A 16,077-nucleotide genomic window follows, 5' to 3' on the forward strand; every position below is an offset into this window, starting at 1 on the left:
TGGAAAAGCGGCAATATGAGAGTAACATGATAGACCATTTACGTCAGTCATTTGTGCCACTAGTACAGCTACAGAGTAGCTCTTCAGCACTTGAGGGGACACTGTCAGCCCTAGGCGTAACTGGTCTAAACAGGATATGGTAAACATGTTAGGGTTTTTGTCCATTAACCTACAATCCAACTGTCCCAGTAGGCAGGAATTACGTATGTGAGATGATGAGCATCTTTGCACGATTAATAGAGTTATTGTGAGGATACTGAGTGCAAATTTAGTGTTGCAAATAGGCAGTATATTGTGATATCGTTGACTGGCTGACAAAAAGTATCGTGGGAGTACTTTTCTGATATCGCCCAACACTGGTCTGAACTATGACTTTGATATTGTGTTTCTGTTTTGTGTGGAAACATTGTCTCTGTTGCTGTTTGGGATTGTGATTAGCGTCTGTGTGTCTGTCCGGAGTTGGTCTGTTAGTTTATCAGTTTTGTCTCTATTGCAATCAGTTGCTTGATTCGATTTCTGCCTATATGCTTATCGGTCTGATTGCTTGTTGTCTATTTGCCTTGCTTGTGTTGTCTATCTGTATATTCATGCGTCTATTGGTTGTTGTATACTGGTTTCTGCATTTTTGTTATTTCTTAGCTGTCATACTTTTAATGACTGTGTTGAACAAGATGGATTGACCATCGAATATTTTGTTCTTAGAAATTTCCAACAATCTCAACAACATAGTCGAGATCTCGATGTTTGCCCATAACTCCAAATCTCCAGCAATGACGGAATTTCTATTTCAAGTAGCAGTACCAATGGTATTCCTTACAACAGGAAAGTGAGAATGACACTTGTCCATCTGTGTTTGTCTGTTCAAAGGCATTCCAGTTAAACGTCCATTCACCATCCGGGAAAGTAATTCCGTCTTCTAATTCTGTCAGCATGATACAAATTATCACGTTGCGCATCCTCAACAGGTAAGTGTGTGTTGATTTTTACTGGCAGCTGGTCAGTAATGTAGTCTCGCTTAGCTAAACCCCTTAACGCCTCATCATACTTTCGGCAAGAATGTGTCTAGTGAACAGCCTTTGATGTCACTACTTGCCCCGTAGCCAGAAATCGGCTATCTGAAGACCGGATTGGGTTTCTTAAATAAAAGCTTCCCTAAAGACCAGATTGGTATGCACACAGTGCAAATCCTATCTCAATCAGTTTCTCTTGTTTCTTAAAGAACAACTCAAGACTACACCTATAGTCGTTGTTGTTTGTAAAATCTGCATGTCTATAGCAGCAGTTAACAAACGCAGCCATAAGACGTTGATGTTGACAGGCTTTGATTTCATGCAGGCATGATTGACACGTGCTGTGTCATGATGGAGAGTGAATGCGAACTTGCTGGATGGATACGAACATACTTGATGTTGCTAGCTGTTTGACATCCAAACTGACCGCAGACAGTCCAGAGTGAGTGATATCTGATGGGAGATCTTGAATCTGGTGTTTAGTAAACCGTTTAAAAACCAAACAGATTTCTGGCTACATTACACACCGTGACATCAAAGCTTGTTCACCAAACCCATTTTAGCTCGGAAGTATGACACAGCAGAAAGGGGTCTGTCTATGCAAGACTATCGGTAATGCAAGTATGAAACTTCTTGTAATGGTGGCTGTGGCATGCATTTCTATTAGTCACAAATTGTAATTTTTGTTTTGCTGCCTGTCTTTTAATTAATATTTATTAGCCCTAGGTGCATGCGCTTGTGGTAGCCTCATACTCATGTCTTTCTTGCGTACTCAGAGAAGAGGGCCTTGTACATGATGTTTTTGCATGCACATATAATACCTCGAAATCATGCTTTGTACACATGCGGAATCGATGTTGTTTAGAATGTTGATCTCATAGTATAGTGCACAATGACAGGGACTTAGTGACTTTACACATGTTCCAAGACATAGGAGCCAGTGTGAGCTTAGCTAGAGGGCGACTCTTCTTGTTCAAGGCACTAAAAGGGGTGATGCGTCTGCTGTGATGTTGGCTGTTTGCTTTTTATAACTGAGATACCAGTTCCGCTGTCATGTGCCTGCACTTTCAATTCTGCTGCCGCTGTAATGCATACTGAGCACAGCGTTGGCAGATCTCCATGGAAGACCGTCTGTTGTACAGATAGAAATTTCCAAAATATAATACAACTTTGCTACAGTCCTTCTTGGCAAGCAAACATTATAAACAGCCTGACTGCAGTAGGAATAGACATCGAGGCACAAAAAACTCGACAACTTTCTAAACATCTGCCACAAAAGGAAGGTCTCAAATCGTCTATTTGGATCACTTGACCTTTGGTCTAGATCTAGTGGCATCATCCAGTACTGATGCACTGATGCACGCAACATTATCAGTTCGAGATTCTAAACAGCATCGGTTCCACATATACGCATACATCACCCTGATTTTGATGCAATTTATGCATGCATGTGAAGACAACTTGTAGCAGATCTTCTTCTTGGGACTGCTTTTTGCACGTGAAGGGAAGGGAGACTGCAGAAAGCAGTCTTGAATACAGAGGCTAGCGCTAGGGTTACAGTAATTGTTTTACCAGAAATGATGATTGAATCGACGGAAACGACCATGTAACTAACTCAGGAATGCATAGCATGCGCTCATTGTTATCCCTGGTGTGATCTGAACATATGGTGTTGTAGGTTGCAGTAGGCGGAGTCACGCAGTACTTTCCCTGAGTACTGACTTTCGAGTAACATAGCAAACAGAGATTAAGCAAACCTGCGACAAAACAAGGTAAGTCAGTCAGTCGGTCAGACTTCCTGTCCAAGAAACTGATTTACTTCCATTTGATCATGTGACTGTCTGTCCTTTCTCCACTAGCCGTAGAAACATGTGCTTGCATTCTTGTGTTTAGTGATCTACACATAATGTTGTTTCTCATTTTGCATTCACCTAAACGAGGTGCTAGGGTATGCATGTATGTTTATGTCAACAATTGTTAACATAAATAATTGTTAAACAATTATTAAAATTATTAATTATTAATTATTAATTATTTAAATTGTTGATAGTTGTTAAACAATTGAGTCACCTGTAGTGTTGGGGTGGTGTTACTTCCTTCAATTTAGGTATCCAAGATGTGTGTGTGTGTGTGTGTGTGTGTGTGTGTGTGTGTGTGTGTGTGTGTGTGTGTGTGTGTGTGTGTGTGTGTGTGTGTGTGTGTGTGTGTGTGTGTGTGTGTGTGTGTGTGTGTGTGTGTGTGTGTGTGTGTGTGTGTGTGTGTGTGTGTGTGTGTGTGTGTGTGTGTGTGTGTGTGTGTGTGTGTGTGTGTGTGTGTGTGTGTGTGTGTGTGTGTGTGTGTGTGTGTGTGTGTGTGTGTGTGTGTGTGTGTGTGTGTGTGTGTGTGTGTGTGTGTGTGTGTGTGTGTGTGTGTGTGTGTGTGTGTGTGTGTGTGTGTGTGTGTGTGTGTGTGTGTGTGTGTGTGTGTGTGTGTGTGTGTGTTTCTGTGTGTCTGTGTGTGCTTGCCAATACTGTGTGTGTTCGGCGGCTGTCAGTGTAGTTAGTCTGCATGAGCCATGCCTAGTGTTTAGCACTTTAGTGCTTTTTCATTATTTTATAGCAACAGTTGAGAATGAGACTGGATTTCATACAGTGTGGATAGATCCCCTGTGACTGAAAAAGGTGAGATTGGCGAATTTCCACCAGCAGTTTCTTAGTAATGTGAGTAAGAAGAGGGGCTGTTAGTTTGTGCTGCTAGTCGATCATCTTGGTTGTTTTGTGACTGTTATCGTGCTTTCTGGTCAAGTTGCTGTAGATTATTGGGTAGATGACACTTGTAGCTTGGCAGCTGTTGTCTATGACTTGCTTTCAAATTCTATTTTGCTACAGTGCCACTGTGGAAATAGAAGCGTCACAGTTTAGTCTAGCGCACGGTAAAGGTTACGCTGTTGGTCACGTGATTGTACAGAATTCGCTCTATAATGACTGCATTGTCGACGATTTGGAATGTGTAGAAAGGAGACGTAGACGGTCACGTCGAGACACGTTAGAATGTGACAGGTAAGCAAACTGGCAGTCTGCTCTGCATGTAGTTAGGAAACAGTCTTGTAACGTGTAAATTATCGTAATCGTGCATTACACTCGACCTGAAATTTGCGTGTGGACTAATTAATAATAGTGCTAGACCGTGTTACATCGCGGAAATCTATCATTGAAAGCTAGACCGTTAACAAACATACACGGTAGTCTCGCGTACCCAACGTCTCCCGTTTCGACTTCCGGACGGGGGAGGTATCACCGGTGACTTCGCGTCGACGGTCACGGGTGAGCGTATCACTGCACTTTAACTCTTTACCTTCACTCGTTGAGATGTTCCTGCACGACACCAGACCCGCCTGGTTGGAGGGTGTAGCTGTGACGCGAGGGTCGAGACCCCAGGTCTCTTTGCATGCGCCACTTGCTTCTGGTTCTGTGTTTTAGGGAACGGGTACTTTTACGCCTGGATTCCGACCCAAACGAGGTTTGTTTGAGCAAACCTTCGGTCCATGGACGAGGCTCGCCCCTCCAGCTGCCCGCCTTGCCTGGAAGCCAACAACCCTGCCTCATCGTGTGCTTTTTAGCCAGAGCCATCTCTGCTGCAGCTGCTTCCCACAGCAACTGCTCCCCTCAGCAGCTCCTCCCCTCTCCAGCTAACCAGCGGTCGATGTAGTGCGTACACTCAGTAACATTGGTCTATGAGAGGTCTTGCCGGTCACAAACCTGTCTGCCGTAACTACAATTTCGCCTCGTGTACCGTCATGTGTGCATGCCGCCGCTCTCACAAGCTGCCAGAGTGCCCGGAACCATCTTCAAGCTGATCCTCTCCCAAAAGGCTGCAGAGGTGTGACCGTGAGCAGGATGCAACCTCAATGGGGAGAGCAGCTCGGCAGCAGAGGGTCAGCCACGCCCTCTTCGCGGTAGTGGACTTTGTCTCTGGGGTAGCGTACTGTCGCATGTGCATTCTGTCATGTAGATGTTTTTGGTTCAATCTTTCCTGCTGTTCTGCAGAAAATAGTAATGTGTCACATGTTTTGCCGCATCACTTAGTCGTACAACCCGAGTTGTCTCTAGCTGGTCTCTTGACGCTACAGTAGATACAATTTCGTATATATCACTCTACGCTCACAGGTATGCCACACTCGCGTCAGCCCGGGATTTCAATCTGCGTGGCAGTCAGTACCGCTGCTTGCCTGACCTCTTGGCTATCGACAGCTGTCGTTTTTCTGGTCCTGTACCGTGGCCAGACTCGGTCCTGCATCTCACCACTAGAAGCGGTAGCATGGCGTCTGGAGCTCGCGTCTCACGCAGACCAGTCCTTTGCTAACTACATACTGGATGGCCTAACAGACGGTTTCAGAATCGGCTTCGCTTACGGCTATGCCAAGTACACATTAGCAAAACGAAACATGCAATCGGCTACTGCAAACTCGTCGGTCGTCGACAGCTACCTCAGAGCTGAGGTTGCAGCATCACGTGTGTTCGGTCCATGTGATCTTGGCGTGTCAACAGTTCAGGTAAGCTCGATCGGTTTGGTACTTAAGAATCACCAACCTGGGGGCTTGCGCCTTATCGTTGATCTTTCTTCACCTCGTCTGGCCAGTGTCAACGAAGGCATCGCTACGAACCTTTGCTCTCTGTTCTATGTTCGTGTCGATGAGGCAGCGCGGTGTCTTTTGCAGCTGGATCCTGAAGCACTGATAGCTAAGCTCGAAATAGAGAGTGCCTACAGCCAAATCTCGGTACATCCAAATGACCGCCACTTGTTGGGAGTGCTCCAGCTTGACCGTGTTCTTCTCTTCTGTCTTCGGTCGGCGCCATAGATATTCTCGAGCGTGTCAGACACTCATTGGATCATGCATGTACTGCAGAGTGATCACCTCCTGTATTTACTACCTGGACGATTTCCTTTTTTGGTGCGGCGAACTCTAACAATTGCGCCGAAAACGTGGCTACAGCGTGTTGCATGTGCAACTGCGTCGGGTTCTAGTAGAAAAATGCTAGAGGCGCCGTCATCATGCCTTGAGTTTTGGGGCTGCAGCTAAATTCGGATGCAGGTACGATCTGCCTGCCGCAAGCAAAGCTACAACAAACCTGTGGAATGGTTAGCGATTGGTTTGGTCGTCGTTCTTGCATCAAGAAAGAGCTGCTGTCGTTGGATGAAACCTTGCAGCACGCGTCGTCGGCAGTCAAGACCGGCAGATGTTTTCTTCGCCGCCTTATCGACTTATCTTGCCGCGTCAAGCGCCTACACTACTGGGTTCGGCTGAATGCGGACTCGCGAGCAGATGTACTGTGGTGGGATGCCTTCTCGGTCCTGTGGAATGGCTTGTGCTCTCTACGTACTCTTGTCTCCCAGCCCCAACGCTGCGAATGAGTTCTGTCGCCTCGGGTCTATGGGGTTGTGGGGCTGTCTGGCGCGAGCAGTGACTACAATAGAAATGGCCTACATCGTGGCGCGACTGCACTATCGCAGCAAAGGAGTGAGTGCTGGTTCTTCTCGCCAGCGTCGCTTGGGTTCGTCAATGGCACGGCGAGCGCATTCAGTTTCCATGCGACAATACCAAAGCTGTGTTCGCCTTGCGTAACTACTCCTGTCACGACAAGCTGGTGATGCACTTGCTTAGGCTTCTCACGTTTGCTGCAGCCCATATTTTATTCACTTGGACGACCATCCATATTCCTGGGAAATCTAGTCATGTCGCTGATGCACTGTCTCGTAACAACCTATTAACGGCCCGCTTTTTTCACCAACCACTACGTTTATCCCCGGATCAAGTCTCGGTGCAATTCCTAGCGCTTCTGCAACCGTCGGACATCGACTGGAGCTCACCCAGCTGGAGGTCGAGGCTAGTCGACTCTTTTCGTCCGGTTTAGCTCCGGCGATTCTGAATTCGTACGCTACCGGTCAATCTCGGTACCGCCGATTCTGCCAACTGCTTACATCCGAACATACTTTGTGTCGTTTCGTTGCGGCTCTCAAAGAACAGGAGCTTACGCACAAAACCATCAAATGCTAGTTATCTGCCGTACGTCACCTGTATATACAATATGGCCATGTAGACTCGTTTGTGTTTGCTCTTCATCAACTAACATGTTCTGCATGGAGTGGGCCGCACGCAGCTTGACGTCCACACCCGTCAACACGTTCTGATCACACCGATGGAGCTGACCGCGATCAAGCCCGTCTGGTATCAGCAGCCTCCTATCTACGATACGGGTATGCTCTGGACAGTCTGCTGCACGTGTTTCTTCGGCTTTCTGAGGGCGAGCGAATTTACCGTGTCATCATCGTCGGCCTTCGACCCTGCACCGCACCTCACATCTCAAGATATTACGACCGACTCTCATGAAAGCCAAACACTTGTGCGTCTGCACTTCAAGCAGTCAAAGAGAGACCCCTTCCGCCGCGATGCCGATGTCTATCTTGCGTGGAGCGCCAATGACATGTGCCAGGTATTGTCGCTCTTGGCATACATGGCAGTCAAGGCTCGTTCGGGGCTGCTGTTCATATTCAGCGACTTTTGTCCTCTGTCCCGTGTCAGACTGGTGCAAGAGGTGCAGCGGCCGTTGTCGTCAGCAGGTGTTAGATTAAGGTCAGAGGTCTTTGGAGTATAAAGCTGCTTACTTCGAATCGATCAAGCTGCGTCTGGAACGTTGGACCCGGGTCAGCTCTAGCAGTTACAGCCTCCGCAGCTAAGCATGCCGTTGCCATGGTGATGATGCTACTACTGGCACTGTTGTTTCCAAACCTAGCCTGGATGTCTTTAATACTTTGCATTTATTGCTAACTTAGTCTAAAATGGGCAGAATCAACGCAGATAAATAGTTATTTAACATTGCATAGAACATTTTCAACTATTGATTTAATGAAGCGGTTTGCTTGACATTGCCTGATCTTTCGAGTTTTGGACTTCGTTCTACTATTGTAATGGTAATTAAGTGGTACCGGGGACAACTTTTGGGGCCACAATTTTGTCACCGGCTATGAATAGGGCCAGCAAGTTATCTGGTTCAAATATTGCATGTATATTGGTCTTGTAAGTATAGAGGTAATTGCGAACCTCTGACTGAAGTGGGTCAGTTCGATCGCATTCCTCGGATCCCCCTATGTACGCAGCTGCATGGATTAGATACAATAATATTTTACAAACCACGATTTCAAAAACTTGGGCTAGCGACTACCCTATATATAGCTCATAGTATACATGACGTCGTTGTGCTGGCTACGCGAAAACTACAACAGATGTAGGAAGATGATAAATAGGGCGACTTAGCGTGCGCTAGAAGTCGTGGTTAGATAACGGCACTTGAGAGCTTAGAGACGTTCTGTAGAGACATGCTAAAGTGATTAGCCCCGGTGTAAGAATGGTCATAGTTTGACACATTTCTCGCATTGCCATACAAATTCTGCGTTTATACATAAGAAAACAGAATATATCTTCAAATCAATAACGATGTTCATTGCTCTAAATTCTTCTCATCAATTGCAGTGTGAGCATATTTAGTGGGTGAGTGCGGGTATACATACGGACCCGGACAAACCTCGTGCGCCATGCATAACAGTTGCATTAATTTTAACAAAAACACAAGCAGACGGCAACGCTTAGTGAGCAAAGTAAAAATATCATAACTAACTTGTAGCAATCCCTTTGTCTCGTTCAGGTGATTGATCTTGTTGTTGCAGCAATTGTCTAGCTTTATCATACCACGAGATGGCTTCATTGTAGTTTCCTTGTGATCGACAACAATCTCCCAAATGGTTCATATCTGTAACATTGTAAGTTGCAAGCCGCTGCAATTAATAAAATTCTAACACAATGTATACAGTATACTTTCCTTATATATCACAATGATTGTAAATAGATTTGTTAGAATGTTATAATAAGTGAGCGATATAGTGTGTGCCTGAACATATAGTCTGTCAGTGGAATGTCTATCTCTTTATCTCATAACGATATTTATAGTAGGGGCGACATAACCATGGGAGCTACAAGATTCTCGAGTTGGAGCACAAGCCTTATTTTGTAAGCACACTAGAGCCGTATACAGATACACTAAAGCAGACAATAGACTCGTAGTTCCTATACTGGGATACCTTGCCCGCCCCCAACCTGCGAGTCACGCCGCCGTCCCTTTATCATGTCGAGTGGAAATTGAGAAAGGATACAGAATGAAACGGGCATTGAACTCTACAGTATTTTACGCTTTCACACTGTCTCTCTAGCTAGAACGCAATTGCTAAACGGCTAATCATGTTGTCGCAATGTCCCGTAAATTTGTTATCATTAGTTGGGTAGACACATTTTCAAGATTGTCGTCACAAAGTTGGAAACATAACGAGACAGCTGCACGTCAAACCAATAGATTTAGCTTTCAAAATGATCACGTGATGTTGGGTGAGTGAGCTCGGTCTACAGATCATTACAATAGAAAGAAAGTTTACACTACTGTACTCACATTCGGCCAATTGAGGATGTGATGACGGTGATGATACGTTTGCAATATCCAACGCTTCTCTTGCCAATTTCCAAGCTTCATCTTTTCTGTCAAGTAAATAGTACGTAGAGGAAAGGTGATATATAGCTAGGTAAACATGATAATATTAATAAATATGTATTTATATCTTTTATGACTCACGATTTCTTACCAAGTGCCAAGGAGGGATGAGAAGATGAGTAGCATGATCGGCTGATTTTCACTGCCTCCTCACGTAAAGTCAAACTTTTCTCAAGTTTTCCGCTCTCTCTGTAGCAGCTACCGAGATTGATGAGAACTAAAATAGAAAACACTGACTTATAATTTCCATCTTTCAAATATCCCAACATGTACAATTAGAAAGCAAATATTGCAGCATTTTTCCACGTACGTACTCGTAGACATTTGTGCTAGATTTCCGTCATCGCAGCGCCTATTCAACTCGAGCGACTCTTCATATGTCTTTATCGCCTTGTCGTATTTCTCGTCTATTTGGTATGCGATAGCAAGGTTATCTAGCGCTATAAACACAAGCATAACATTAAATTTTGTGTAACTTAATATAATCTAGATTATTTTATCTAATTATCTTAACAATAATTTATCATTAAGGTTTTCATGCAGGTTTGCTGCATTGAAAAACTTCGTGTAACTTTCGATAGAATGATTACAATCACGTCTACTTCCCCTACCCTCTTTTGCAAATCTATTTTCTCTTTCATGAATTGCTCCAAGTACTACCACATATCGAATAGCAGCACTCATATCTACTAAAACTATACGTCTTCTCTAATTAGCTAACTACCGAGCGATTGATCTACTGGTAACAGCAAGTCCGTTATCAGATGCATTTATTTACTACTAGATACATGGCCCTTCCTTCGTGCGGACAGGATACTGCATAGCGTACGGACGAAAGAGACGCAGTGGACACATCACATACAATCTTGTTGCGCGGTCCCGAATGTGAGGACTGAATTGGAATCTTGCTCTTCGCGCTTGTTTTGATAGAAATAGACACACCTCCGTGTAGCGCATGCTGCAGAAAACGTGTAGGTTGGATTTGGTGCAAATGCAATCAGAATTTGGAGAGAAACAAAAGCGCTTTAAGAGTAATGTTCCATCGGCAAGAAATATTTGATTGCTCGAAGCTTTGCGAAGGACAAAGACCTGTAAAGTCTACATACAAATAGTGCTGGCGTAAATAATAAACTAAAATGTGTAGCGTTTGTGTAATCGAAAAAGTTTGCGCGAGGGTCGAACCCTCGAGATGGGATAATGTTATGTATTTTTTACGCAAAAATTTCACTCTGCGTGCCGAATGTGCGTACTGATATAGTGACGAACGAACAACAAATGGCAACGTTTCGCGAACACACACTCACGCGCATTCGCGCGCGAACGCACGAACGCACACACACTCACGCGCAAACACACACACGCATGCACGCACACTTACACATGCACGAGCACGCTCACGCAAGCAAGCAAACGCACGCACACACACACACACACACACACACACACACACACACACTTACGCACACGCACGTACGCAAACATTTACGCACGCACACGCGCGAGAAACACACACACACACACACACACACACACACACACACACACACACACACACACATACACACACACACACACACACACATACACACACACACACACACACACACACAAAACACACACACAAACACACACTAACACACGCACGCGCACACACGCGCACATGCACGCACGCACGCACGCACACACACAGAGTTATCTGTCATATCATCCGATGCAACTGTTTGTCCCTTCGTTCTCCTTTTATATTTTGCTCTCATTGTTCGTTTCATACTTACTGTTATACTGCCGTTTGCAGGCGTTTAATCCATATTATTGTCCTTGCTGACAATCTATTGATGGTTTTTATAAAAATGATTTAGATATCGAAAGTTGGTGTGAAGCTAACTTACTTTGCAAGCAACAAATTGTGAGATAGAATTGTCGTACTAAAGTTGCAAACCAATTGTAATTACTACCGACTATCTGATGTACATAACCGGTCGATGCATTTTTTTAGGATGTTGAAAAGTAATTGACATGCAGTGTGTATATAACATAAAACGATATGCAATACTAACTTGTGGCAAAGAGATCGTTTCGCATAGGTGAAGAAGGTAGTTGTTGGAGCAATTGGTGAGATTTTTCATACCACACTATGGCTTCGTTGGAGTCTCCACGCGATAAACAACAACAACCGACTTGGTTCATATCTGTAACACATCACGTTGTAATAAGCTGACATTGATAAGACTTCTAACAAAATACGAGAGACTCTCGTTATTTCACAGTGTTTTCTAGGTTATTAGTAAATTTGCTTGTTTCAAGCTTTGTGCATATCTCTTTAAAACTCAATTGTATGCAATAGAATACTGTAACGGTTATTCATTTTGTCGCAATGTTTCAGTAAAATTGTTATCGTCAGTTGGATAGACTGACAAATTCTACCAAGTTGGAAACATAACAAGACAGCTGCACGTCAAACCAATAGATTTAGCTTCCAGAATGATCACACGATGTTGGGTGAGTGAACGCGGTCTACAGATCATTACGATAGAACGAAAGTCTAGACTACTGTACTCACACTTGGCCAATTGAGGATGTGACGACGGTAATGATGCGTTTGCAATATCCAACGCTTCTCTTGCCAATTTCCAAGCTTCATCTTTTCTGTCAAGCAAATAGTACGTAGAGGAAAGTTTATATATAGCTAGGTAAACATAATAATATTAATAAATATGTATTTATATCTTTTATGAGTCACGATTTCTTACCAAGTGCCAAGGAGGAATGAGGAAATGAGTTACATGATCGGCTGATTGCGACTCCCTCTTTCATTGAACTCAAACTTTTCTCAAGTTTTCCGCTCTCTCTGTAGCAGCCACCAAGATTGATGAGAGCTAAAATACAAAACATTAACTTCCCGACTCTTTGGTATGCGATAGCAACGTCATTTAGCGCTATAAACACAAGCATAACACTAAAGTTTATGTAAGTTAATATAATCTAGATTATTTTATCTAATTATCCTAACATTATCATTAAGCTTTACTTGAAGGTTTGCTACATTGGAAAATATCATGTAACTCTTGATAGAATAATTACAACCACGTCTACTTCCCCTACTCTCTTTTGCAAATCTATTTTTCTCTTTCATGAATTGTTTCAAGTACTCACACCACATAGAATATCAGCACTCATATCTACTAAAACTATACGTCTTCTCTAATTAGCTAACTAGCGAGCACTTGCCCTACTGGTAACAGCAAGTCGGTTATCAGATGCATTTATTTACTACTAGATACATGGCCCGTCCTTCGTGCGGACAGGATACTGCATAGCGTTCTGACGAAAGAGACGCAATGGACACGTCACATGCAATCTTGTTGCGAAGTCCCGAATGTGATGACTGAACTCGAATCTTGCTCTTCGCGCTTGTGTCGATAGAAATAGACACACTCTCCGTGTAGCGTTTGCTGCAGAAAACGTGTAGGTTGGATTTGGTGCAAATGCAATCAGAATTTGGAGCGAAACAAAAGCTCTGTAAGAGAAATGTTCCATTGTCACGAAATATTTGATTGCTCAAAGCTTTGCGAAGGACGAAGACCCGTAAAGTCTACACGCGAATGGTGCTGGCGTGTGTTGGAATAAACTGGAATGTGTAGCGTCTGCGTCATCGAAACATTTTACGCGAGGCTCGACCCTTCGAGAGGGAATAATGTTATTAATTTTTTACTCAAACCTTTCCCTCTGCGCGCAGAGGCAGCGTACTGATTTCGGTAACGAACAGACATAAAACACCTCCGCGTATCGAGAAAACACACAGACACAAACACACACACACGCACACACACACACACACACACGCACGCACGCACACGCGAGTACGCACACGCACGCACAGTCACGCACGCACGCACGCGCACGCACGTACGCACGCACGCACGCACGCACTCACACTCACATGCACGCGCACGCGCACGCACGCACACGCACACGTAGGCACGCACCCACACACAAACGCAAACACACACACTCAAGCACGCGTACGTACGCACACGCACGCACATGCACGCACGTAAGCACACGCACGCAAACACAGAGTTATCTGCCATATCGTCCGATGCAACTGTTTGTCCCTTCGTTCTCGTTCCTATATTTGACTCTCATTGTTCGTTTCATACTTACTGTTATACTGGCGTTTGCAGCCGTTTAATTCATATTATTGTTCTTGCTGACAATCTATTGATGGTTTTTCCAAATAATGATTTAGATATCAAAATTTGGAGTAAAGCTAACTTACTTTGCAAGCAACAAATTATGAGATAGAATAGAATTGTCGTACTAAAGTTGCAAACCAATTGTAATTACTACCGATCATCTGATGTACTTATCCGTTTGATGCATTTAGGATGTTGAAAAGCAAGTGACATGAAGTGTGGATATAACATGAAACGATATGCAATACTAACTTGCTGAAAAGAGATCGTCTCTTGTAGGTGAAGAAGGTAGTTGTTGCAGCAATTGGTGAGATTTTTCATACCACTCTATGGCTTCGTTGGGGTCTTCTCGCGACAAACAACAATGACCGACTTGGTTCATATCTGTAACACATCAAGTTGTAATAAGTTGACATTGATAAGACTTCTAACAAAATACGAGAGACTCTCGTTATTTCACAGTGATTGTAGGTTATTAGTAAATATGTTTGTTTCAAGCTTTTTGCATGTCTCTTTAAAACTCAATTGTATGCAATAGAATACTGTAACGGTTATTCATTTTGTCGTCGCAATGTTTCAGTAAAATTGTTATTGTCAGTTGGTTAGACAAACACATTCTATCAAGTTGAAAACATAACGAGACAGCTGCACGTCAAACCAATAGATTTACCTTCCTAAATGATCACGCGATGTTGGGTGAGTGAACGCAGTCTACAAATCATTACGATAGAAATTTATTCTTGTCTACGGTACTCACACGCGGCCAATTCAGGATTTGATGACCGTAATGATACGTTTGCAATATCCAACGCTTCTCTTGCCAATTTCCAAGCTTCGTCGTTTCTGTCAAGTAAATCGTACGTAGAGGAAAGTTGAGATATAGCTAAGGAAAAATAATAATATTAATAAATATGTATTTATATCTTTTATGACTCACGATTTCTTACCACGTGCCAACAAGGGATGAGCAGATGAGTAGCATGATCGGCTGATTGTGACTGCCTCCTCCATGAAATTCAAACTTTTCTCAAGATTCCCGCTGTCTCTGTAGCAGTGACCAAGATTGATGAGAGCTAAAATAGAAAACATTGACTTATAATTTCCATCTTTCAAAAATCCCAACATGTACAATTAGGAAAACGAAATCGCTGCATCTTTCCATGTACGTACTCGTAGCCATTTCCACTAGATTTCCGTCATCGCATCGCCTTTTCAACTCGCGCGACTCTTCAAATGTCTTTATCGCCTCGTCGTACTTCCCAACTTCTTGATATATGGGAGCAAGGTTATTTAGAGCTAAAAACACAATTATAGCATTTAATTCTGTATAAAGTAATATAATCCAGATTCTTTCATTTTAACCCAGACTATTAAATAATTATCGTGTTTGCCTTCCTTTTTACCTCTTGTTGTTGCCCTCATGTCTAATATTTTTATTTGCAACATCTTATATTATGTGATAAAGTTTTGTCATCAAACTTTATTCTTAATTATTTTTGCTTAGTACATTACAGACAAATAAATATCAATATATTACTTCTATTCATGTCCTCAAATTAGAAATTCCGAACACTACACAACGTTAGTAATACGTAGTTCTCAGTTCTCGGCTACTCGAATAAATCCTGGTTCACAAAACTCCTACCGTCGCGTCGACGCGATTTAAAGTGTATTGTAAACTAGGCCTAAGTTAGAAAAGTTCATATTGTACGTACATTAGTCTATATATGTTTTTCTGTCTTACGTCGAGTTACACTATTGTTTTCATCTTCCATAAATGATGCATCATTATTAAATTGGATTATTACAAGTACGTCATTTACTAATGCTTGAAGTCGTAAAGTACATTTACTGAAGTAATAAAAGTTTGTCAATTTCTTACACTTAACTGTTTTGGTAAAAAATGTAAATAAAATTTATTGTCCACTCTTCTCTACCTACCTTTACGCCCATGTTAATGTTCGTGTAAACAGCAAATTCTATTCTCAGCCATAAATATTACAATATGTTTTGTAACAGGGCTCACTGTCGCAAAGAGCGCGTATATTCTACTGTATACCATTACGACTGTAAACGATATTGTAATTAGGTTGGGTATAGCACTGTGCGTCAGTCCATGTTTTTCTACCTCTCCCAACCTACAGCAATTTCGTTACTATCAGCACTTCTTTAGTATCTGTTCAAGCTTAGGGTGCCGCATGTGTTCCTCCAATTCTTATTGGTATTTCCTCAAGTATCGATTACATATGCGAGAAACATTCGAATTTGTCAATGCGATCTTTGGCTTCCAACTTTGGA

The 16,077-nt window shown here is 43.0% G+C and overlaps 1 protein-coding gene and 1 long non-coding RNA gene across 2 annotated transcripts in view; one reads left to right on the forward strand and one right to left on the reverse strand.

Moving 5' to 3' along the window:
• The window catches only part of LOC134181144 (uncharacterized), a 20,125-nt gene extending 16,228 nt beyond the window's left edge, over positions 1-3,897 (forward strand). Inside the window, exons 12-15 of the long non-coding RNA XR_009970090.1 lie at positions 703-806; positions 868-965; positions 2,689-2,782; positions 3,609-3,897. This is a non-coding gene — a long non-coding RNA (uncharacterized LOC134181144). The remainder of the gene's footprint in view (positions 1-702; positions 807-867; positions 966-2,688; positions 2,783-3,608) is intronic.
• A 4,523-nt stretch (positions 3,898-8,420) lies between these two features.
• On the reverse strand, positions 8,421-15,201 carry LOC134180860 (nephrocystin-3-like). The gene is made up of 12 exons (XM_062648045.1): positions 15,183-15,201; positions 14,950-15,075; positions 14,727-14,852; positions 14,537-14,662; positions 14,032-14,163; positions 12,334-12,459; positions 12,144-12,269; positions 11,641-11,772; positions 9,898-10,023; positions 9,675-9,800; positions 9,485-9,610; positions 8,421-8,794 (listed from the first exon to the last, which is right to left on the reverse strand). Exons 1-12 carry the CDS (start codon positions 15,199-15,201, stop codon positions 8,658-8,660), a joined length of 1,428 nt encoding a protein of 475 aa, XP_062504029.1. The 3' UTR covers positions 8,421-8,657.
• Between the last annotated feature and the right edge of the window lie 876 nt (positions 15,202-16,077).

This window comes from Corticium candelabrum, chromosome 6, assembly GCF_963422355.1.
Source record: "Corticium candelabrum chromosome 6, ooCorCand1.1, whole genome shotgun sequence".
NCBI lineage: Eukaryota > Metazoa > Porifera > Homoscleromorpha > Homosclerophorida > Plakinidae > Corticium > Corticium candelabrum.